This window comes from Staurois parvus, unplaced genomic scaffold (genome assembly GCF_062004578.1).
Source record: "Staurois parvus isolate SC_StPar_1 unplaced genomic scaffold, SC_StPar_1.0 ptg000965l, whole genome shotgun sequence".
In the NCBI taxonomy this organism is placed as follows: domain Eukaryota; kingdom Metazoa; phylum Chordata; class Amphibia; order Anura; family Ranidae; genus Staurois; species Staurois parvus.
In genome coordinates this window covers 183,425-208,562 of record NW_028318761.1, presented here as the reverse complement: position 1 = coordinate 208,562, position 25,138 = coordinate 183,425, and the positions used below count along the sequence as shown (strand labels likewise).

At 46.0% G+C, this 25,138-nt stretch overlaps 1 protein-coding gene across 1 annotated transcript in view; it reads left to right on the top strand.

Moving 5' to 3' along the window:
- LOC149441606 (uncharacterized) overlaps positions 1–25,138 on the top strand; it is a 126,835-nt gene that overhangs the window by 30,697 nt on the left and 71,000 nt on the right. The window contains 3 exon segments of the mRNA XM_089657110.1: positions 671–1,402; positions 2,135–2,139; positions 3,887–4,012. Of these exon segments, the coding sequence (XP_089513236.1) occupies positions 671–1,402; positions 2,135–2,139; positions 3,887–4,012 (863 nt within the window).

The window sequence follows — 25,138 nt, the reverse complement described above, 5'->3', positions numbered from 1 at the left end:
ACATTGTATAATTTATATTGTACATTACATACTCCTGACCCCTGCACTATATACTCCATATTGTACATTCCATAGTCCTGACTTCTGCTCTCCCCCTCCCCCCCACTGCTATATATACACATAATATGGTTTCTCTTTTGTTACACCCATTTCCTCCCAGCTGGACATTTTATATCGGATGATGTGATTGGAGCACAGACTTTTACATGGTGATAATAATGTGATAACATCCTCCAACTTTGGACCCTTAAACAGAAAGTGATAATGAGGGAGGAGTCAATACCCCAATGATGGTGGTCTTCAGGATCAGTCCAGTCTTCATCTTGGTTGTTCTCCCCCCATCCTCACTCTCTGACCTCTGGTGGAAGTGCAGTACTTCTTGTGTTGGGAAGATGGCGATGAGTGATAGAGGGGGTGGGGACCCTCATCCTATAATCCCCTCATCACAGTCCCTCCTATAAAAGACAGTTCTGGTTGTTTCCTCACTCTCTGACTAAGGCCCATGAATAAAGAAATGACCTGGTAGGAGATCAGAGGAGCCATTTCCTAGTTCCCTTGAGGGTGGAATTGTAAGCTCCTCAGAGACCAAGCTGCCTGATGTGGGTGGAGTCCTGGTTTGGGGGAACCAATCAGCTCCTGTCTAGTAATCCTCTTTGTCTTTGTATTTTAGTCCATGGCCGGGAGATGAGGAAAACCTCTGAGGATTGTCTCACTTTGTCTCCAGACTGGAAAGTAGAAGATGAGGACATCACACAGTATAGTCCAGGAGAAAACCTGGCTCCCTCCAATGTCCATCCGGCACCACCCAGTGTAGATGGACCATCGGATTCCTCGTATTCTGAGGAACCTCAGACTGTGCGGGACCGGGCCGGCCTTCCAACAGGGAAGAAATTCTCCTGTACTGAGTGTGGGAAGAGGTTCTGTTCTACATACCATCTTAATGTGCATAAAAGATCTCACACGGGGGAGAAGCCTTATTCCTGTCGTGAGTGCGGGAAATGTTTTTCACAGAAGTCCATTCTTTACACACATCAGAGATCTCACACAGGAGAGAAGCCGTATTCCTGTCTTGAGTGCGGGAAAAAATTTTCACAGAAGTCCCATCTTTACACACATCAAAGATCTCACACGGGGGAGAAGCCATATTCTTGTCCTGAGTGTGGGAAAAGTTTTTCAGATAAATCCAGTCTTTACAGACATCAGAGATCTCACACAGGAGAGAAGCCGTATTCCTGTCTTGAGTGCGGGAAATGTTTTTCACTTATGTCAAGTCTTTACACACATCAGAGATCTCACACGGGAGAGAAGCCGTATTCCTGTCCCGAGTGCGGGAAATGTTTTTCACAGAAGTCCCATCTTTCCAGCCATCAGCGATCTCATGCGACGGAGAAGCCACTTTCCTGTCCTTAGTGAGGGAAATGTTCCTCATTGAAGTCCTGTCTTCCTGTACATCAGGGGTCCCACACAACCCTGGAGGTGTATTAGTGCCTTGAGTGCGGGAAATGTCTTCTAGATGAATGTTGCTGGACATCCCTGCTCTCATGTGGAGAAGAAGCACACCCTGATATACACCTCAGATATACTCCATGGCTGATCTTCATCATGGAAGAAACAGTTCATAAGGAGATCAGAGGTCCCCAAAGACATGGATGAAGTGTGGGACCGGGTTGGCCATTGATAGCAGAAAAAGAATAAAAATGGTGTCATGACCTTTCATTGGCTGAGTACATTTTGTGGTGGGAGATTTCACAAACATTTAGAGGTCTATTTAAAAAAAAAAAAAAAAGATTTAGTTGAACGAATGTGACCAGCGTTCGCCCAGCTGGGATGAATATAGGCCGTATTTTATTTCTTACTCTGATTTTCTTGGCTCCATCTAGTGGCTATAATGCAGTATTGCACTACTTTTACTGATTGAGGTATTTCATGAATAATACCTCATTATGGTCACTAGATGGAGCTGACGGTCATAGGAAATCAATGTGTTAATTTTTATCATATTCATCCAATGTATTTTCTTTGAGCAGACCCCTTCATTTCCTTCTTCAGGCATGGATTCATACTAACAGCACACGCCAATTAGGCCACAACATGCTATTATCAGATCACCCATTATTTGTCTCAATCTTCCTAGGCCGGGTATCCATCCAAATACCCCGTCCCACCAATTACCAGGAACATCCTGTTTAATTCCTGAGGACAAGTCATGTAAATCCTTTATGTGTGATTGTATAGAGGTGGCATGATCACTTACATTCCGTCACAATGTTCCCAACCATGATCATTGTTAAGCAGTAAATCATCTCTAGTCACTGGATTCTGAAGAACAGCTTTACGGGTTCCTTGGAGGTGGAGTAACAGTTCCTGCAAAGCCATAGAAGTACGATTCAGACTTGTATCCAGACTACATACAATAGATCCAACTAAACTAGTGTATTCAGCTTTGGAAAGCAGTGTAATGTCTGATATACAATCTTCTGATACAATCTCGGTCCTCCTTCTTGATCTTAGATCCTTCTCCATCGCTTTAGGATGCTCAGGCAATATCATACTCAGATGGCTCCAAGTACAAGGCCCTCCAGTAATATTCCTGGAATATATGAATATGTGGGATTTCCACAAGAAAACAACCATCCTAAAGGTAGTGTGACCTGTGACTGTGGCTGGGCTGTGATAGAACATGATGACAGCTCATTGGGTTATGTACTGAACTACATGTTCTATTAGACGTACAGAAAATCCTGTCCTGAGGAGATCGGGTTGTGTGATGTGGGCCATATGGAAATCTGAGATCCCAACACCGGGGAATCTCTTCAGAATCACATGTCATATTGTAACACATCTCCTGGGGGAACATTCAACGTTTTCATACCAGTCATATATTCCAGCCTTTATATGGACCTGGACAGTTCTGACAGTCCTCATACAATGACATAGATGGTCCATCATCCATTCTTACATCAGTATCATTAGTCATTACTCTGAAAATGTCCAACAAAACCGAGGTTGGGGTGGGAATGGCCATCAAACATGTAGCTAAATGATCGGCAGCATATCTGACAGATGGAAATTGGGAACATTCATCACTCTCAGTACCATATAAACCCAGACATTCTCTGATTGCTTTAACAGTTTATGTGGATGTGTGCGTGGGGCAAGGGGTCAGTCTTATGGGGCTGCGGAAGGGCCGGATCTATCCTGATCTGGGGGTGCAGTAGAAAAAAGGCGAGGGCCATAATGAAAATAGTGTGACAGAGATGCATGGAACTGGTATTCCCTGTTCATTTGGTATGCTTCTGTACTATGGAGTCACAACCTGGAAATAATATGACAGGTAGTGCAGAGAGAACACTAGTATGTATTAGCATGATAAAACAGAGCTTGTGTCCCTATCAGAGTCCTTTCTTACATCAGGAGTCCTCAGAGTTCCCCTTTACATCACGGTTCTTTTGAGAGTCCTCCCTTACATCAGGTGTCCTTACCAGTGTGCCCCTTATATAAAATGTCCTCATCAGAGTGCCCCTTTACATCAATTGTCCCCATCAAGTGTCATGGATCAGTTGTATCCTCTCTGAGATCTGGGGGTACAAGTAAAATCTGGGGGTACAAAGCCCACCCCAGCACCCCCTAGATCTGGGCCTGGGCTATGAAAAATGTACATCAAGTCCTGCGGGTGATAATAACGTACTAATCACCCAAATCGGGAGAAATACAATCACTGTAAGACAACCTATTAAAAGGAAGATATTCCAGGAGGTTTGTGGATGCAAAAGTATGGACATCCTGATTGTTATCGGTCCGTCTGTCTTCTAGTGGAACTATCGCCTGCTTCTCTCTAACACGTCTGCTTCAGGGTGTTTGACACCTTCTTCACCCTCTTTTGTAGTCAACACCTCAGGTGGAGGAGAATCCAGGACTTTTTTTATCCTTGACGCATGGATCCAGGCCTGAGAATCCACAGTCAGAACTGCTGTACGGGTCACGGCTGTTATCACTGTGGGCTCCCCATAAGGTGGGTCCAGGACCTTGTGCTTATGTAGGGCTTTAACAACCACATGGTCTCCAGGCATGAAAAGATGTGTTGGTTCCTGTGAGCGAAGCAGAAAAGAAAGAGAAACATCACCGTAGATGCCATTCAAAAGCCTTATACGATTCATCACATATGTTTCTTGGATCAGCTCTAATTCTCCAGGCATAATCACCAGCAGACCTTTGGTCTATGGGGTAGGAAATGGTCTGTCTATTAAAATTTCAGAAGGGGACAATTTAGTTGTTTTGTTTGGTGTCATCCTAATTTCAGCCAACACTGCGGGCAGATAAGTCTGCCACTTAACAAATGTACCTCCAGTAGCTTTCCTCAACTTCTCCTTGATTGTCCTGTTCATCCTCTCTACCATTCCTGAACTCTGCGGGTGATAAGGGATGTGAAATTTCCATTGAATAACCATTCATTTGGCTACCTGTTGAGTCACTTTGGATGTGAATGATGGGCTCTTGTCTGAATCACCAGAGGGCATCTCCATCTTGAGAAAATTTCCTTGCACAACATTTTGGCCACAGTGGAGGCATCCTCTTTGTTAGTGATAAAAACCTCCGGCCATTTGGAAAATATGTCACTATAACCAGCAGATACTTACCTCTCTTGTTAGGCATGTGTGTAAAATCAGTCTGTAATTCCTCAAAAGGACCCTGTGGTGGAGGAAGATGGTCATGTTGGCCATACTGTTGTCCTGTATTATTGTTCCTCAAATAACACACCTTCCTAACTGATCTTGCACCCGTTGTGACATATTCTGTATACAAAATGTTTTTTCATTTCCTGCAAAGTCCTCTGCCATCCTCTGTGCCCTATGCCATGAAACTGTGCTATAAGCACCGGTGCACTGTGCTGAGGTATCCCTATGATCCCCTCTTTGGACATTAGACCATTCTAGTCCAATGTCAAACCTTTGTCTTTCCAATATTGAATATCCTCTTTTGTGGCTGTGCACTTTGAGTAACTGTTGTTCCGGGAGCATGGGCGACTCTAACATAGTCAAAACAAGGCTGGCAGACTCCTGTGAAGGCTTTACAGCAGCTTCCTTGGCCGTACGGTCAGCCAATGCATTACCCAGAGCTATGGGGTCATGTGAAGATGTGTGGGCTTTACATGTGATACCAGCAATAGTACGGGGTTTGTGTATGGCTTCCAAAAGATCATTCACTAAAGATGCATGAGATCCCCTGCCAAAATCCTGCACTACATCAAATGTGTACTTGGAATCTGTGTAAATGTTAACATCTTTCCTTCAAATAATTCACAGACACAGGTCAGGGCTATGAGTTCTGCAGCCTGTGCTGAGGGATAAGGCAGGGCTTTGCTTCCCATACCTTATCTGGAAGTTGGACAACCTGCCAAGTAGACATTGTCATTAGGTCTTGTGCATGAACCATCTACAAAGATATCAACATTCCCTACTACTGGCTCTTGTAACATGTCATATCTGGGAGTAATGTCTTCATGTATAATTGAAGCACAATCATGTTCCTTGGGAGGAATGTCAGATTCTGACTTCAAACCAAGCATGCCATTTAAAACAGTAATTGGTCCTGAACTTGGAGAGGAGTATTTAATAGATAAATGAACAGTGGAAGTGAGAATGACCTCATACACACTGGCTCTTTGGGCTGTCATGTGTCTCGTGTGGGAAGATTCTTCAGAATTTGTAATACGTGATGTGTGGTATGTAACACGGTGTTATGTCCCAATGTCATAGCCATAGATGCCTCCACTCCCATTTTCTATGCCTGCATAACTGCCTGTATATACAGGTGAAACTCGAAAAATTAGAATATCGTGCAAAAGTTCATTTATTTCAGTAATGCAACTTAAAAGGTGAAACTAATATATGAGACTCATTACATGCAAAGCAAGATAGTTCAAGCCGTGATTTGTCATCATTGTGATGATTATGGCTTACAGCTCATGAAAACCCCAAATCCACAATCTCAGAAAATTAGAATATTGTGAAAAGGTGCAATATTCTAGGCTCAAAGTGTCCCACTCTAATCAGCTCATTCAGCCATAACACCTGCAAAGGGTTCCTGAGCCTTTAAATGGTCTCTCAGTCTGGTTCAGTAGGAATCACAATCATGGGAAAGACTGCTGACCTGACACCATCATTGACACCCTCCATAAGGAGGGAAAGCCTCAAAAGGTAATTGCAAAAGAAATTGGATGTTCCCAAAGTGCTGTATCAAAGCACATTAATAGAAAGTTATGTGGAAGGGAAAAGTGTGGAAGAAAAAGGTGCACAAGCAGCAGGGATGACCGCAGCCTGGAGAGGATTGTCAGGAAAAGGCCATTCAAAAGTGTTGGGGACTTTCACAAGGAGTGGACTGAGGCTGGAGTCAGTGCATCAAGAGCCACCACACACAGACGGATCCTGGACATGGGCTTCAAATGTCGTATTCCTCTTGTCAAGCCGCTCCTGAACAACAAACAACGTCAGAAGCTTCTTACCTGGGCTAAGGAAAAACAGACCTGGTCTGTTGCTCAGTGGCCCAAAGTCCTATTTTCTGATGAGAGGAACTTTTGCATCTCATTTGGAAACCAAGGACCCCGAGTATGGAGGAAGAATGGAGAGGCCCAAGGACCCAGAGTATGGAGGAAGAATGGAGAGGCACAAGGAGCCCAAGTATGGAGGAAGAATGGAGAGGCACAAGGACCCCGAGTATGGAGGAAGAATGGAGAGGCCCAAGGACCCCGAGTATGGAGGAAGAATGGAGAGGCCCAAGGACCCCGAGTATGGAGAAAGAATGGAGAGGCCCAAGGACCCCGAGTATGGAGGAAGAATGGAGAGGCCCAAGGACCCCGAGTATGGAGGAAGAATGGAGAGGCACACACTGCAAGATGCTTGAAGTCCAGTGTGAAGTTTCCACAGTCTGTGTTGATTTGGGGAGCCATGTCATCTGCTGGTGTTGGTCCACTGTGCTTCATTAAGTCCAGGGTCAACGCAGCCGTCTACCAGAAGATTTTGGAGCATTTTATGCTTCCTTCCGCAGACAAGCTTTATGGGGATGCTGACTTCATTTTCCAGCAGGACTTGGCACCGCCCACACTGCCAAAAGCACCAAAACCTGGTTCAATGACCGTGGGATTACTGTGCTTGATTGGCCAGCAAACTCGCCTGACCTGAACCCCATAGAGAATCTATGGGGCATTGCCAAGAGAAAGATGAGAGACATGAGACCGAACAATGCAGAAGAGCTGAAGGCCGCTATTGAAGCATCCTGGTCTTCCATAACACCTCAGCAGTGCCACAGGCTGATAGCTTCCATGCCACGCCGCATTGAGGCAGTAATTGCTGCAAAAGGGGCCCAAACCAAGTACTGAGTACATATGCAGCTTCTACTTTTCAGAGGTCCGATATTGTTCTATGTACAATCCGTGTTTTATTGATTGCATGGAATATTCTCATTTTCTGAGATTGTGGATTTGGGGTTGTCATGAGCTGTAAGCCATAATTATCACAATGATGACAAATCACGGCTTGAACTATCTTGCTTTGCATGTAATGAGTCTCATATATTAGTTTCACCTTTTAAGTTGTATTATTGAAATAAATGAACTTTTGCACAATATTCTAATTTTTCGAGTTTCACCTGTATATATAATTCCTAACTCTGGTGTTGTCAGATTTCATCCTGCCTCTTCTTTCCAGACCCTCTTAAATCTTTTTAGGAACTCCATAATTGATTCCATACTGCTCTGCTTACAAGCAACTACTGTAGCTAGTGACTGTTAATTTCTGCAATTAACTCCTTCCACATCTGTTTCTGTCCTACGGCAGTTCTCCACTCATAGTCCACAGTCAGTCCAAATGGCTCATGAAGCATGGTGGTCCAATCCCAACCTGATTCCATATCATATCCCAAAATTCCATCGATGATTATCCTCATGCCCTGTTGTGAACATTGTTGCCCCTGCATTGCTCTTTTCAAGTAGTTAATGGCAGCAGTGGGGTTTTCCGAGGATCAGGACAACCCTTTATAAGTCCATTAACGTCATTCATTACCATTGGCTTTATCACCACATCACATCCCACAATGATGGAAGGGTAAGCTTGGATGGCTCCCTCGTCTTCAGCGTCTTTTCTGGACCTCAAATAATACTTACTGAGTTCTTCTGAATTATCTTGCTCCTGCTGACTCACCTCTCCTGTTGAATCTTCTGACTCCTCACTTGCTGCGTCCCTCTCCTGTACTGTCTGCTCTTTTACCATTGATGTCTGTCCTCCTGATTTCATTGCCTTGCTTACTACTTTGCCTTTTTTATTTTCCTCCTTCTTGGTCCTGGGTGTCAGAGCAGTCACAGTTTGCTGCATCTGGTCTAATGTCCTTCCCAATGTAACTTTTGTTTCTTTCCACTCTTTATTCATTTCATGCATTGATACACTTGAACCTGACTCTTCTTCTGAAGAACCTTCCCCATCACCACCGATCACTGCCAAATGGCCTCCTTCATCGGTGGGAGACTCTTGGGGCAGAATGTAATGCATGTCTCCTCCTATTATGTGACAACAAATAATCCTCATCCTTAGGGAGCTGAGGATACAGCTGAGTATAATCAGGAAGCGCAGTGGCAGGCGACAAGTGCCATAAATAGCGTTGGCACTATATAAATCCTGTATAATAATAATAATTAGTCTGTTTAGTTACTGGGGCAGAAGGGATTGGTTTCCGGCATTTATATCCTGGGGCATACTTCAACCAATTCAATGCTCCCCCTCTCATATATAGGGAAAGGCAGTTTTGTCCCCTAAATATATCCCCTTTATCATATCCATGTGAATATCATCATCATTGTCCCCATCTCTGGGAAAAGGACTGGCACTCCCCATGGTTGAACTCCACCCCAGCAGGCTGTCCACCCATTGGACAACATAAAAATCCAAACTGACACTCAGGCAACATACTCTTTACATGTCTCATTAGCTGGTAGTTGGGATTTTTCTAGAGCTGATCCGTCTTCCTTAGTAAATTTCTTTAACAGGTTTTCTTCCTCTGAATACTTTACACGGTGGCTCCGGAGGGTCTGGGTACTTCCCCTTACCTTGGGAGTTTCCCATCATCACTGCAAAGCAAAGATGCGATATTACAGTGAAGGAAATAAGTATTTGATCCCCTGCTGATTTTTAATGTTTGCCCACTCACAAAGAAATGATCAGTCTAAAAATCGAATGTTCGGTGTATTGTAACACTGAGGGACAGAATTTCAACAACAAATTCAGCAGAAATGCGTCTAACAAATGATGACTGATTTGAATGTTCATGAGGGAAATAAGTATTTGATCCCCTTCACAAAATATGACTTACTACTTGGTGGCAAATCCCTTGTTGGCAATCACAGAGGTCAGACGTTTCCTGTAGTTGGCCACCAGGTTCGCACACATGTCAGGAGGGATTTTGGCTACTCCTCTTGGCAGATCCTCTCCAAGTCATTAAGGTTTGGTGGCTGACATTTGGCAACTCAAAATTCCAGCTCCCTCCACAGATTTTCAATCGGATGAAGGTGTGGATACTGGCTAGGCCACTCCAGGACCTTAATGTGCTTCTTCTTGTGCCGCTCCTTTGTTGCCTTGGCCGTGTGTTTTGGGTCATTGTCATGCTGGAACACCCATCCATGACCCATTTTCAATGCCTTGGCTGAGGGAAGAAGGTTCTCACCCAAGATTTGATGGTACATTGCCCCATCCATCGTCCCTTTGATGCGGTGCAGTTGTCCTGTCCCCTTAGCAGAAAAACACCCCCAAAGCAGAATGTTTCCACCACGTTTCACAGTTGGGATGGTGTTCTTGGGGTCATAGGCAGCATTCCTTCTCCTCCAAACATGGCGAGTTGAGTTGATGCCAAAGAGGTGGATTTTGGCCTCATCTGACCACAACACTTCCCACCAGTCCTCCTCTGCATCATTCAGATGTTCAGTGGCAGACTTCAGACGGGCCTGGACATGGGCTTTCTTGAGCAGAGGGACCGTGCGGGCACTGAAGGATTTCAGTCCTTGTCGGCGTAGTGTGTTACCAATTGTTTTCTTGGTGACTGTGGTCCCAGCTGCCTGGAGATCATTGACAAGATCCTCACGTGTAGTTCTGGGATGATTCCTCACTGTTCTCATAATCACTGACACTTCACGAGGTGAGATCTTGCATGGTGTACCCAACCTGGGGAGACTGACACTTGTTTTGTGTTTCTTCCATTTGCAAATGATTGCACCAAATGTTGTCACCTTCTCACCAAGCTGCTTGGCCATAGTTTTGTAGCCCAGTCTAGCCTTGTGTAGGTCTACAGTCTTGTCCCTGACATCCTTGGACAGCTCTTTGGTCTTTGCCATGGTGGAGAGTTTGGAATCTGATGGTTTGATTGCTCCTGTGGACAGGTGTCTTTTATACAGGTAACACAATGAGATTAGCAGCACTCCCTTTAAGAGACTGCTTCTAATCTCAGCTTGTTACCTGTATGAGAGACACCTGGGAGCCAGAAATCCTGCTGAATGATAGGGGATCAAATCCTTCTTTCCCTCATGAACATGCAGATCAGTCATCATTTGTTAGACATGCATTTCTTTTGAATTTTTTGTTGCTATTCTGTCTCTCAGTGTTACACCGAACATTCCATTGTTAGTCCGATCATTTCTGTGTGAGGGGCGAACATTCAACATCAGCCGGGGAGCAAATACGCATTTCCTTCACTGTATGTGAGCTGGCCTATGTGTTTCTCTCCCAGTGATGAGTCTTTGTGCCGGGTGAAGCTGGACTGAACTCACGTAGAGCTCCGACAAATTTTTTCTCAACTGCACAAGTGCTTCAAGGCTGAAAATCACCTGGACAGGTACACCCCTATTGTGACTCCTTCAGACTGTCACCATGCTTTCACCTATCCCAGGTCAATGGAGAAATCTCCTCGCTGAGTAGATGGGGCGTCTCACAGTCCTACAGAGACTTAGAATACATCTACTGAACAGTTTCTCTAGTTACAAGCGTACATAATCACTGAACACACTGCTCTGTATGATTGTATGGAGGACATACACACATTTCTTATACATCAACCTAGGTTCTGTTTAACCCCGCGAGCTCCCAAAGCTCCAGCAGACAATTGCTCATGCTACCGCAGCACAGAGGCTTGGTGGAGATAGGGGGCAATCAGGGCAAAGGAAGACAAAAAATGCTCACTTACCTCCGATGGCCGATCCTATCCCACTTCTGACACCACTTCTGTCAGGAACATCAATTTATGCCGGCCTCCTCCTCCTCCAAACATCCAGTTCAAAGTACTTTGGGAATAATACAAGTCAGACATCTGGATGTGTGATGCAAAATGTGACTTCTTTATTATTCATCAAGCTTTAAGTAATAAATGAGAATGCGGCATATTTCAGGCGGTTTCCATAAAGCACCAATCAGAATACAGAATAGAGATTTCAGTAAACTACTCCATGGCACGTCATAACAAAAATACAACAGGATAGTGACTTCTGTGATTTCTATAAACAAGAAATGTGTGCATAGATACCAGCATTCACATCCCACGGGAACATCTTGTATGTACAACAAACCAGTTAGTAGGCACAAAGCAAAAGTGAGTGAACTATGAACCCTTTCATATAGTAGGTGGAGCTAATTACTGATTCTTAGCGCCTTCTAAAGAACGAATAGGGTTTTTTTGTTTTAAATCAATGGTTGGTTTAATCCTGAGGTTTTATTTATGTCTTTAATGTCTACTGTACTCATACATGTATGAATGTGATCTCCGATACTTGTATGACACCACCCCTCACATGGTACACTAATAATATGTAGGGGGACAGAGACAAGTGTGTGTCCAGCCGTGACAAATTCTGCTGTATTTTAATAAACATTGATTTCCTATAATCATCAGCTCCCTCTAGTGGCCATAATGAAGTATTAATTCAAAAACACCTCAATCAGGAAAAACAGTTCAATACATTATGGTCACTAGATGGAGCCAATGATCATAGGAAATCACTGTGTGAAATAAAATAACACCATGTGACATGGCTGAATGAATGCTGGTCATATTAGTTAATCTATTCTCTAAGTGGGGTGGTAACTATTGGGCCAATCCCTTTTACAAACCACACATAATATCGCCCTTCAAAGTGAAAACAGAAACAATTTGCAAAAAATCAAAGAGTAGAAATATTTTCCGGTGGATCCCCTCTACCCAGACCCCATATGTAGACATAGAACAACAAGCTGTGTTCCCTCTCGTGCCGCACTCCTCCAACCACCCAAACCCACACAGAAGCCAAGGGAAATAATGAGAGGAAAGTTCCCCCCTAGTTTGGGGCGGAGTTCTCCTCCCCTCCTGTTGGGGGATGGGAGAAGGATGGACTGAAGACAGAGAGACGCTTCGGGGTCACCACTGTTCTGTAGAGCCTTGAAATGAAGGACATCAACTTCAGAAGTTCTTGTTGTCTGTGTAAAGTTCCCCGATAACGAGATCTGGGCTCTCCCGGCTTCTAGCTCTGTAACCCGCTATATCATTATCAGGAAACGCAACTCCGACACCCAAGAAAGGCTGAAGTTGTGTCCTTCATTTCCAGGATCTACTGACCACTCTGCACCCTGACATTTACTGCACTTCATCCATGTCTTTGGGGACCTCTGATCTCCTTATCAACTGTTTCTTCCATGATGAAGATCAGCCATGGAGTATATCTGAGGTGTATATCAGGGTGTGCTTCTTCCCCACATGAGAGCTGGGATGTCCAGCAACATTCATCTAGAAGACATTTCCCACACTCAAGGCACTAATACACCTCCAGGGTTGTGTGGGACCCCTGATGTACAGGAAGACAGGACTTCAGTGAGGAACATTTCCTTCACTCAGGACAGGAAAGTGGCTTCTCCCCCGTGTGAGATCTCTGATGTTTGGAAAGACTGGACTTCCATGAAAAACATTTCCCACACTCAGGACAGGAATATGGCTTCTCGCCCGTGTGAGATCTCTGATGTCTGCAAAGATGGGACTTCGTTGAAAAACATTTCCCGCACTCAGGACAGGAATATGGCTTCTCACCTGTGTGAGATCTCTGATGTATGAAAAGACTGTACTTCTCTGAAAAACATTTCCCACACTCAGGACATGAATACGGCTTCTCCCCCGTGTGAGATCGCTGGTGTGTGTGAAGATTGGACTTCCTTGTAAAACATTTCCCACACTCAGGACAGGAACATGCCTTCTCCTCCGTGTGAGATCTCTGATGTCTGTAAAGATGGGACTTCTCTGAAAAACATTTCCTACACTCAGGACAGGAATACTGCTTCTCCCCTGTGTGAAATCTCTGATGTCTGTATAGATAGGACTTTGTTGAAAAACATTTCCCGCACTCAGAACAGGAATACGGCTTCTCCCTTGTGTGAGATCTCTGATGTTTGTAAAGAGTGGACTTCTCTGAAAAACATTTTCCGCACTCAGGACAAGAATATGGCTTCTCCCCAGTGTGAGATCTTTTATGCACATTAAAATGGGATTTATAATGGAAACCCTTCCCGCACTCAGTACAGGAGAACCTCTTCCCTGTTGGAAGGCCGGCCCGGTCCCACACAGTCTGAGGTTCCTCAGGATACGAGGAATCCGATGGTCCATCTACACTGGGTGGTGCCGGATGGACATTGGAGGGAGCCGGGTTTTCTCCTGGACTATACTGTGTGATGTCCTCATCTTCTACTTTCCAGTCTGGAGACAAAGTGAGACAATCCTCGGAGGTTTTCCTCATCTCCCGGCCATGGACTAAAATACAAACACAAAGAGGATTACTAGACAGGAGCTGATTGGTTCCCCCAAACCAGGGCTCAGCCCACATCAGGCAGCTTGGTCTCTGAGGAGCTTACAATTCCACCCTCAAGGGAACTAGGAAATGGCTCCTCTGATCTCCTACCAGGTCATTTCTTTATTCATGGACCCTAGTCAGAGAGTGAGGAAACAACCAGAACTGTCTTTTATAGGAGGGACAGTGATGAGGGGATTATAGGACGAGGGTCCCCACCCCCTCTATCACTCATCGCCATCTTCCCAACACAAGAAGTACTGCACTTCCTTATTTAGTCCATGATTTAGTCATGAAGAACAGCGGGGCTGAGCCCCACCAGAGGTCAGAGAGTGAGGATGGGGGGAGAACAACCAAGATGAAGACTGGACTGATCCTGAAGACCACCATCATTGGGGTATTGACTCCTCCCTCATTATCACTTTCTGTTTAAGGGTCCAAAGTTGGAGGATGTTATCACATTATTATCACCATGTAAAAGTCTGTGCTCCAATCACATCATCCGATATAAAATGTCCAGCTGGGAGAAAATGGGTGTAAAAGAAGTAACGCCGATGTAATGTACAACCTATTATATAGGATACAAATGTTAGTACTATACAGTATCAGGAGTATGTAATGTACAACATAGAATATACAGTGTAAGGGTCAGTACTCATAATATTGGTATTCAGTAATCAGTGGAAGATTAAATGTTTACTGTAGACAAGTTGCAGAGATCCCACACCGCTGCCTCCCATCTCCTGAGACTGCACTCAGTGACTTGGGGCTGAGACACTACAGACATATCCCTCCACCCGGCACAGCCAGCAGATAACAGAGCAAGGAACCCTGAGAGAATTGTTCTGTCAGAGATCTTGCTAGACCTGGGCATGGGGACAGAAGACCCAAGACACACACCCCAGGTGCCCAGATCTAGTAAAGTCTATAGTGAAAATCCACATTTTGCTGCCAGCTGAACCCCAGAACCTCCATAAATCCAGTCTAGAGACATAAATTGTGTCTGCAGCACAGAGAAGGAAGATTATCCGAGAGAAATCCAGGAATACAGGACGGGGAACACAGCTCAGGAAAGTGACCAGGGGATTACAGGCTGATATCACCCAGTCCCCGCCCTACTCTGGACCAATCAGTGAGCAGTATGGGTGGAGGAATGGATTTAGTGTTCATGACCCACCTGTGCTGATCTCTGTAGGAGTGTCCTCCTCTATAAATGTCCCCGTTATTCCATCCTCCTCCATAGACTGCTGATCATCCCTCACATACGCCTCTTCTTCTTCTGCTTTCACCTCAAATTCTATATCGATTGGATCTCCACTCTAAATCAAGGAAATGACAGAAAATATCATCTGTAAAATGTAAGATTTATGATTGTGACATCACACACAATATCCACACATTGTCTTCATGAGTTCATGTTCTAGATCCTCCAGCCCACCAACCTTGTAATAGTGAGGGATGGTGTGACCTTCCTGTGTGGAATCCCGGGAATACAGAGGACAGGGACATCTCTCTGGTGGGTTCCTGGTATTAGGTGGCTCCATCATATCCTTGTGTCCTTCTGAAAACTCCTCCATCACTCCATACTCCTCATCCTCCTCTTTATACTCTTCTTTAACATCAATATTATCATCCCCGAGGATTCCACTCTGAAAGATATAATAAAACATTCATTGTAACAAACATGCTGTGTATAAATCACAACTACCAATAATTGTCATCATCTACCTGAGGATGGTGAGGGATGGTGTGACCTTCCTGTGTGGAATCCCGGGAATACAGAGGACGGGGACATCTCTCTGGTGGGTTCCTGTAGCTGGATGACTCCACCATGGTGTCCTGGTACAGATCTTTGTGTTCTTTTAGAAGGTCTGACTCCTCCATCGCCCCATCCTCATCCTCCTCCTCTTTTATCTCTTCTTTAACCTCAACTTTAGGATCTCTCAGGTTTCCACTCTGAATATATAATAAAAATGACATCAATGGTAACAATGCAGAGAATGTACAGATCCTAATGATACTATCAGTGATTGTTCCTCATCTACCTGATGATGGTGAGGGATGGTGTGACCTTCCTGTGTGGAATCCCGGGAATACAGAGGACGGGGACATCTCTCGGGTGGGTTCCCATGACTGGATCCATCTGTAGGAAACACACACACTGACTGAATCCATTGTTTCTATGTGTTTATCAGATGATGGGGGATCTAGGTGGATCCTCCGTACTGCTCTCTCCTTTACAATAAAGTCTCCTCTTACCCGGTGATGTGAGGGGCGGCTGATTGTCCATCATGACGTCCTTGTAGAGATCCTTGTGTCCTTCTAAATACTCCCACTCCTCCATGGAGAAATAGACAGTGACACCCTGACACCTTATAGGAACCTGACACACACAATGATACAGTCACCATCCAGACACATCCCTTGTCTGTTACTGGAGAATGTCCCAGAATTCCCGGCACCGCTCACCTCTCCTGTCAGCAGCTCAGTGATCTCTCTGGTGACTTCTAGAATCTTCTTCTTCTTTCTCTCTTCTATCAGGGAGGGAGGTGGAGGCAATGTGATGTCATATGATCTCCAGACTTCACAGGAGGAAAACTCTACATCTGAACACAAATAGTCACATCAAATGATATTCCCAGAATCCTCCTCACCTCTCCATTCAGGTCTCCATTTTATTAAAGCCCCACTTCAGGCTGAGGTATAATTCCCCCCACAGGACCCCCACACTACGCAGGGTATAAGGAATTCTGACATCATTACACACAACACAGGATCTACAGTTCTGTTTTGCTTATGAGGATGCCAAGGGTCCCCCACATCCTAAGACCATAGAATAAAAAGAAAGGAGCCAAATGGAAGGACATTGGGAGGAGGGGCTGTGAGGTCAGTGTGATGTCATAGGATTCTCTGACTCTGGATGGAGGGACATTGGGAGGAGGGGCTGTGAGGTCAGTGTGATGTCATAGGATTCTCTGACTCTGGATGGAGGGACATTGGGAGGAGGAGCTGTGAGATCAGTGTGATGTCATAGGATTCTCTGACTCTGGATGGAGGGACATTGGGAGGAGGAGCTGTGAGGTCAGTGTGATGTCATAGGATTCTCTGACTCTGGATGGAGGGACATTGGGAGGAGGAGCTGTGAGGTCAGTGTGATGTCATAGGATTCTCCATTCCCCGCCACTTATAAAAGTGGTATAATCCATTAGTATAGACTGATGAGGTGAGAAGGTGACACCTCTCCACAATGAGGAGAATGTTCCGGCCCCGGAAGTGGGGGAATGATCTGCCCCTGAAGGGGTTAATCTGGGTTCCCACACTATATATGTGTGTATCATCATCTGCTGGAGATAAAAGACGTCGCAGTGACTATGGAGGATGGACATGACTATGGAGGAAGAGGACGGACATGACTATGGAGAAAGAGGACGGACATGACTATGGAGGAAGAGGACGGACATGATGGGGGGTTACTGGGTGTAAATAGGAAATAACATCTTATTACCTCTTCTGCTGCCACTTCCAGCAACGTCTCCTCTCTGCTTCCTCCCAACTCAGCTCTCACCCGGAACTTCCTGCCTGTACCTGACATCACTTCCTGTCTGTCTTCCAGAGAGACTTCCTGTGTGGGTAGAAGTGAGATCCCCACCTTGTGGAGCTCAGAGGAACTGCAGCCCCGAGAAGCGTCTGGTAGTGTGACCCCGGCCTTGTGCTGGGTGTGTATGGACTGTAGATCCTTGTGTAGGGAGGAAATGACTCCTATCTGTGACTGCTGTAACCTGCTGACTGGCATCTCCTGTGAAATCTGACACTTGCACTGGATACACACAAGGCCATCAGGGATTTCAGCCCCTCCCTTCTCCTCTCAGACTGTAATACAGAGAGAGCCAATCAGAAGAGGTATTAAAGGAGCCAATGACAGGGACTTTCTCAAGCAGGAGGTGCAGCTGCAAAGCATTGTGGGATATGCAGTCCTGAACAGAAACGGCCTGATAGGCTGATATGAGGGGTGGAACTACAGAGACCAGCATGCTTAGTGAGGAGAGTGAAGGACTCCATCTTGTTTTTCCTGAGGGGAGGCAGTCTGCATGTGGCAGGAGACAGTCTGGACCTGGCAGAGAAGTGCTCAGGGTCAGTTCACAGCATGTTTAGGTATCTGCATCAGTCAGGGAACATCCAACCTGAGAGATGTGGCCTACAGTACAGTGCCTACACCGACAGTGTGAAGGGCTCATCGTGAGGTGACCACAGGAGCCGGTCATTTCCAGGACCATGGTTTGGGCCTTAGTCCCAGGATCTGGTGAGAGGGATTTTGCCCCCTGGCAGATGACAGGAACACGGCACACAGAGACATGACACTTCTCCCATACTCACCAGGCACTGGGTTGTGTAGATGGTCCTGCTATACAGACACAGTGTTTGCTTGGCTATACAAATCCTGCCACGGGATTACAATGATACTTTACCATAGGAGTGTAAGTGCACCAATGAAAGTGTCTCGCTGAAGACCCCAACATTCATCCTGTTACCAAGAGACTGAAGTTACTGGTGCCATACGGGCACGCGCATGCGTATTCAGGCCTCTATATTGCATGGTGTGGGAGGGAATAGCTCTACCTTGGAAAGTAGCTATGAAGCATCAGTTGGGCGCAGTGTTTGCCTATTGGGCTTGTGGTGTCGGGGGTTAGAAGGGAGAAGTCTGACACCACAGAGAGTCATCCTTCTGCTCTCCTCCTGCTTGGACATCATAGAGCTGAGTTTATGTAAAGGGGTTTAGACCCACTTTGAGGGCGCCATGTAAGTGTTTCCTCTGCTCTTGGGGTTATTCACGGTTGGAATCCCCTGAAAGCAGCCTGAGTGTAAAGTGAGTTATATTGCTTCCGGTCTCAGGATTTGCTGTTCTCTTGACTCACCGAACGTATACCTGTTGTTCATGTTTATTACTTCCCATAGAGGTCTTACAGTAAAGCTGATCTCTGTGTTTATTATACCGTGTGTGCTTTTCATTGGTCCTTGTACTTCACTATTGTCAGGGGTGTCAGTTGGGGCTGAGACAGTTCTTGGGGTTGGGAGGCAGAGTGGTGGAGTGAACAAACGTAAGCAGCCCCTTTGGGGGGATCGCTACACTTATAGAGGGGTCACCTCCACTCCCACCAAGGGGGACAGAAATATATGACTGCCTAGTCCAGCCTTCCTCAGTCAGGGTCCTCCAAAGGTTTCTCGGGGTTCCTTCAGCAATGAACAATTCCTGTGTGAATCTGTCAGATTACAAGTCCCCATTATCTGGGTAAGGGGGTGTCAATCATCGCACGTCGCTGACATTTACAAATCTAGAGAAGAGTTTTAAATTGCCAACAAATTACATTTCCCTCCCAGATTCCTTTTTACACTCAGCCGATGCGGGGCCGCTGCATTTTTCGAAGTCCTGCTTGTCACATTTTTAGTGCAGGTTTTGTGTGGTAAAAAAAAAGCCACACAAAAAATGCACCTCCCCATTGAAATCAATGGAAAACATGGCAAACCACATAAAAAATGCACCTTCCCATTGAAATCAATGGAAAACATGGCAAACCACATCAAAAATGCACCTGCCTTGTGTTTTTGGTGCAGTTTGTGAGTCACATGCATTGCCTGCACTTGTTGGGGGGTCAAAGAACAGCCTCATTCACTTCAATGGGTCACATTCAGCAGGAGATACACCCATCAAAAGTGACATCTTGGGGATAATTCCTGCTGTGACTGCGAAGACAACCATCACTACTGGGATATGTGTAGATGCTGCCCACTGCCTCTGCAGATATAGGGGGCAGTAAAAGTTCAGCTCAACTGTGAGGTCTAACAATATAAAGGAAAACTCTGCTTCAAAACTAAATAAGTGTGGGGTTCCCCTTTAATATCCATACCAGTTCCTCATCCAACATTAGGAGAAGTATGAAGATGAAGGGGAACTCCACTTAAAAATGAACTAATGATAACAAGGTGTTATCTTATTGACAAATGGTGGGTCCCCCATATACCCCAGTAATGGTTGGCTCCCCTGAACTCCATTGTAATGGTGGGTTCCCCCACACACCCCAGCAATGGTGCCCCCCCCGCGCACACACCCTGGTAATGGTGAGCCCTTCCGCACACTCCCAGGTTATGGTGGATTCCTCCATACACATAAGTAATGGTAGGTCCCCCTGCATATCCCAGCAATGGGGGTTTTCCCCACAAACCCTGGTAAAGGTAGGTCCCCCCACACACCCCTGCCATGGGCCCATTAGCACACCTAGGATTGACACGGGGTGATGCCAGTTAGAGGGGTGGGAGATTAGTGAACATTCTCTCCTGGATCCCCCCTTCCTTTCATTGAACATTTACTCCTGGATTTCCACTTCCCATGGTGAACATTCACTCCTGGATTTCTCCCTCCTGGAGTGAGCATTCGTTCATGGATATCACCTTCCTTCAGTGAATGTTCACTCCTGGATCCCCCTTCCTTCAGTTAACATTGACTGGTGGATATCAGAGGATGGGGAGACGTCAGAGGTCCATCAGCTTCATCAGATGACAGGGGAGTCATCAGAGGTCCATCAGATTCATCAGATGACAGGAGAGACATCAGAAGTCCATCAGCTTCATCTGAGAATGGGGAGACATCAAAATGTCCATCAGCTTCATTGTAGAACAAGGGAGACATCAGAGGTCCATCAGCTTCATCAGATGACAGGAGAGACATTATAGATCAATCAGCTTCATCTGAGAACAGGGGAGATATCAAAATGTCCATCAGCTTCATTGTAGAACAAGGGAGACATCAGAGGTCCATCAGCTTTATCAGAGGACAGGGGAGTCATCAGAGGTCCATCAGCTTTATCAGAGGACAGGGGAGTCATCAGAGGTCTATCAGCTTCATCAGAGGACAGGGGAGTCATCAGAGGTCCATCAGCTTTATCAGAGGACAGGGGAGTCATCAGAGGTCCATCAGCTTTATCAGAGGACAGGGGAGTCATCAGAGGTCCATCAGCTTCATCAGAGGACAGGGGAGACATCAGAGGTCCATCAGCTTTATCAGAGGACAGGGGAGTCATCAGAGGTCCATCAGCTTCATCAGAGGACAGGGGAGTCATCAGAGGTCCATCAGCTCTATCAGAGGACAGGGGAGACATCAGAGGTCCATCAGCTTTATCAGAGGACAGGGGAGTTATCAGAGGTCCATCAGCTTCATCAGAGGATAGGCACACATCAGAGGTCCATCAGCCTCATTGGAGATGGGAGACATCAGAGGTCCATTAGCTTCATCAGAGGACAGAGGAGAAATCAAAGGTCTATCAGCTTCATCAGAGGACAGGGGAGACATCAGAGGTCCATCAGCCTCATTGGAGACAGGGGAGACATCAGAGGTCCATTAGCTTTATCAGAGGACAGAGGAGAAATCAGAGGTCTATCAGCTTCATCAGAGGACAGGGGAGACATCAGAGGTCCATCAGCTTCATCGTAGGACAAGGGAGACATCAGAGTTCCATCAGCTTTATTGGAGGACAGGGGAGTCATCAGAGGTCCATCAACTTCATCAGAGTACAGGGGAGACATCAGAGGTCCATCAGCTTCATCGTAGGACAAGGAAGACATCTGAGGTCCATCAGCTTTATTGGATGACAGAGGAGTCATCAGAGGCTGTCACAGATCCCACCCACATGCACACGCCCACAGCGACTAGCTAACCGAGGCGTGCATGTCTGGCCGTGACTTGGTGTAAAGAGAGAATGAGGGGGCCCGCACTACCTCTCCTCTCATATTAGGACCCATGCAGTTTATGTTGTCTATATGGAGGAGGTGTAGGGTTAGATTCATCCTAGGCTCTAAGTGTTCCCCCTTCACCAACATCATTTTTAATCCAAGTCTCCCAGATAGTCTGGCCATTGGTTGAGTCCCTCCTTGGGCTGAGGTTAATCTATTCCAATTGCAACATTTGGTCAATCCCGTAATTCACAACCTTAAATCCTTCCCTGACATTCAAAAAGCTGCTCGCATTCCACCCCATCAGTATTTTATCTACAGATACAACACATTTTTGCCCCCAAAGCCTCTTCTCTGACTCTTGAACAACCTACCCCTTTAGATCATATCTGCATCCAAGGCCCACACCACCGGGACATCATTTCCGCTACGTATACATTGCTTGTAGATGTCGCCCTTTTTCTATTGGTTCTCCCCTTTATATGTGTAAATGGTCCCGTTTCCTTCAATGTGATATTGGGTTGGATCAATGGAGTAGGATTTGGGAGGCCTCTTCTAAATCTTCTGTGTGTGTAATGTGTACAGAAAATCCTTCTAAGACCCCGATGTTTTGGTATCGGACCCCTGAGGTTCTCCATGATAGTAACCTGAATGTTTCTTCTGTTTGCTGGTGTTGTGGGACGGAAACTGACACTCTTCTCCACATTTTTTGGGATTGCCGGTCCATTGCGCCCTTTTGGAGGAGGTCCTTACCCCATTGTGGTTACTTCTGCGGGCTCCTGTCCCTTTTGAGCCCATTTACTTTCTGTTGGGTCTACCTTTTCGGGTCTCTCTAAATGTGCGAGGAAACTTTCCACCTACATGAGGGCAGCCAGGAGAACCATTCCCATGCATTGGCTGTCTTCTATGTCCCCCATGTTACCGGCACTGATGAAGGTCAGAGCAGAAATGAGAAAGTTGGAGTACCTACCTGCTTTACACCCTGCTACTGTCCCTGCGCTGGAGGCAGTTCAGGACCCACGGGACACCTATGACACCGATCTGTCTGCTCCGATCGTTTGTGATTGATGGCCATGTCACTGTTTTGTATTGACATTGTATGTTCTTATGTACCTCTCATCGATGAGCTGCTTTATCAGCCTTCTCTCCCTCTCTGCTTTTATTTTACATTTACCTTTGTGACTGCTTGTTGTAATGTGTGACATAGAGAGGGAAATGGGAGCTAATAGGCTGCAGGAGATCCGCTGAGACATAGAGAGGGAAATGGGTGCTAATAGGCTGCAGGAGATCCGCTGAGACATAGAGAGGGAAATGGGTGCTAATAGGCTGCAGGAGATCAGCTGAGACATAGAAAGGGAAATGGGAGCTAATAGGCTGCAGGAGATCCACTGAGACATAGAGAGGGAAATGGGAGCTAATAGGCTGCAGGAGATCCACTGAGACATAGAGAGGGAAATGGGTGCTAATAGGCTGCAGGAGATCCGCTGAGACATAGAGAGGGAAATGGGTGCTAATAGGCTGCAGGAGATCCGCTGAGACATAGAGAGGGAAATGGGTGCTAATAGGCTGCAGGAGATCTGCTGAGACATAGAGAGGGAAATGGGTGCTAATAGGCTGCAGAAGATCCGCTGAGACATAGAGAGGGAAATGGGTGCTAATAGGCTGCAGGAGATCTGCTGAGACATAGAGAGGGAAATGGGTGCTAATAGGCTGCAGGAGATCCGCTGAGACATAGAAAGGGAAATGGGTGCTAATAGGCTGCAGGAGATCCGCCGAGACATAGAGAGGGAAATGGGTGCTAATAGGCTGCAGGAGATCCGCCGAGACATAGAGAGGGAAATGGGTGCTAATAGGCTGCAGGAGATCTGCCGAGACATAGAAAGGGAAATGGGTGCTAATAGGCTGCAGGAGAATTGCCGAGACATAGAGAGGGAAATGGGTGCTAATAGGCTGCGGGAGATCCGCCGAGACATAGAAAGGGAAATGGGAGCTAATAGGCTGCAGGAGATCCGCTGAGATATAGAGAGGGAAATGGGAGCTAATAGGCTGCAGGAGATCCGCCGAGACATAGAGAGGCAAATGGGTGCTAATAGGCTGCAGAAGATCCGCCGAGACATAGAGAGGGAAATGGGTGCTAATAGGCTGCAGGAGATCTGCTGAGACATAGAGAGGGAAATGGGTGCTAATAGGCTGCAGGAGATCCGCCGAGACATAGAAAGGGAAATGGGTGCTAATAGGCTGCAGGAGATCCGCTGAGATATATAGAGGGAAATGGGAGCTAATAGGCTGCAGGAGATCCGCCGAGACGTAGAGAGGGAAATGGGTGCTAATAGGCTTCAGGAGATCTGCTGAGACGTAAAGAGGGAAATGGGAGCTAATAGGCTGCAGGAGATCTGCCGAGACGTAGAGAGGGAAATGGGAGCTAATAGGCTGCAGGAGATCCGCTGAGACGTAGAAAGGGAAATGTGCCCTAATAGGCTGCAGGAGATCTGCAGAGGCATAGAGAGGGAAATGGGAGCTAATAGGCTGCAGGAGATCTGCTGAGGCATAGAGAGGGATATGGGAGCTAATAGGCTGCAGGAGATCCGCTAAGACATAGAGAGGGAAATGGGTGCTAATAGGCTGCAGGAGATCTGCTGAGACATAGAGAGGGATATGGGAGCTAATAGGCTGCTGGAGATCTGCTAAGACATAGAGAGGGAAATGGGTGCTAAAAGGCTGCGGGAGATCTGCTGAGACAATGAAATGTGTGTGAAATGGATGGATGTGCAGACACTCCCAGAAGATGATGTCATTATGAGTGGATTGATATATATTTTTGCATTGTCCCCCCAGAAGGATCAGGTTTGGCGGGATCGCTCTCATTAGCTATACATTTGTATTTTGTGTTCTGTGTTTGTAAGACTTTTCTATATGTAATAAGAGATGTTTGTTGAACAGTTGGTTACATAAGAGTTACATTTATTTCTTCTTCCTTTATTCAGTAATGTTTCATCTCCCGTAGTATCCCTGTAAGGTACATATTATACAGGAAGGGGGATTATGGGATGGATCTCGGGGCAGCAGTTCCTCTGAGCTCCACAAGGTGGGGATCTCACCTATACTCACACAGGAAGTCTCTATGGAATGCAGACAGGAAGTGATGTCAGGCCAGACAGGAAGTTCCAGATGAGAGGTGAGGCGGGAAGAAGTATAGAGGAGACGTTGGTGGAAGTGGCAGCAGAGGAGGTAATAAGATGTTATTTCCTATTTACAACAAATGTATATAAATCTGAGGCTCTTTTAGGAATGTTGGGGGCTTTAAAAAAATGAAAGAGGCTTTATAGTAACTTAAATGTGTAATATGTGTAACATTGTTCTGTTTATCTCCTCCTCCCCTCCCCCGCCTGTCTCCAGCACTGCACCTGGGGACTAGCAGGGAGGGGGGAGACCTTGCAGTGTAATGAGAACCGATTGGCTGCTCCTCAGGAAAGGGGAGTGTCCTGCTTATCCTTCCTGCCTTTCACTCCCAGAGCCGTTTTTTTCATTTTTTGCACATTTAAAAAATCATTTTATCCTGAAGATGACACAAAACCCCCAAAA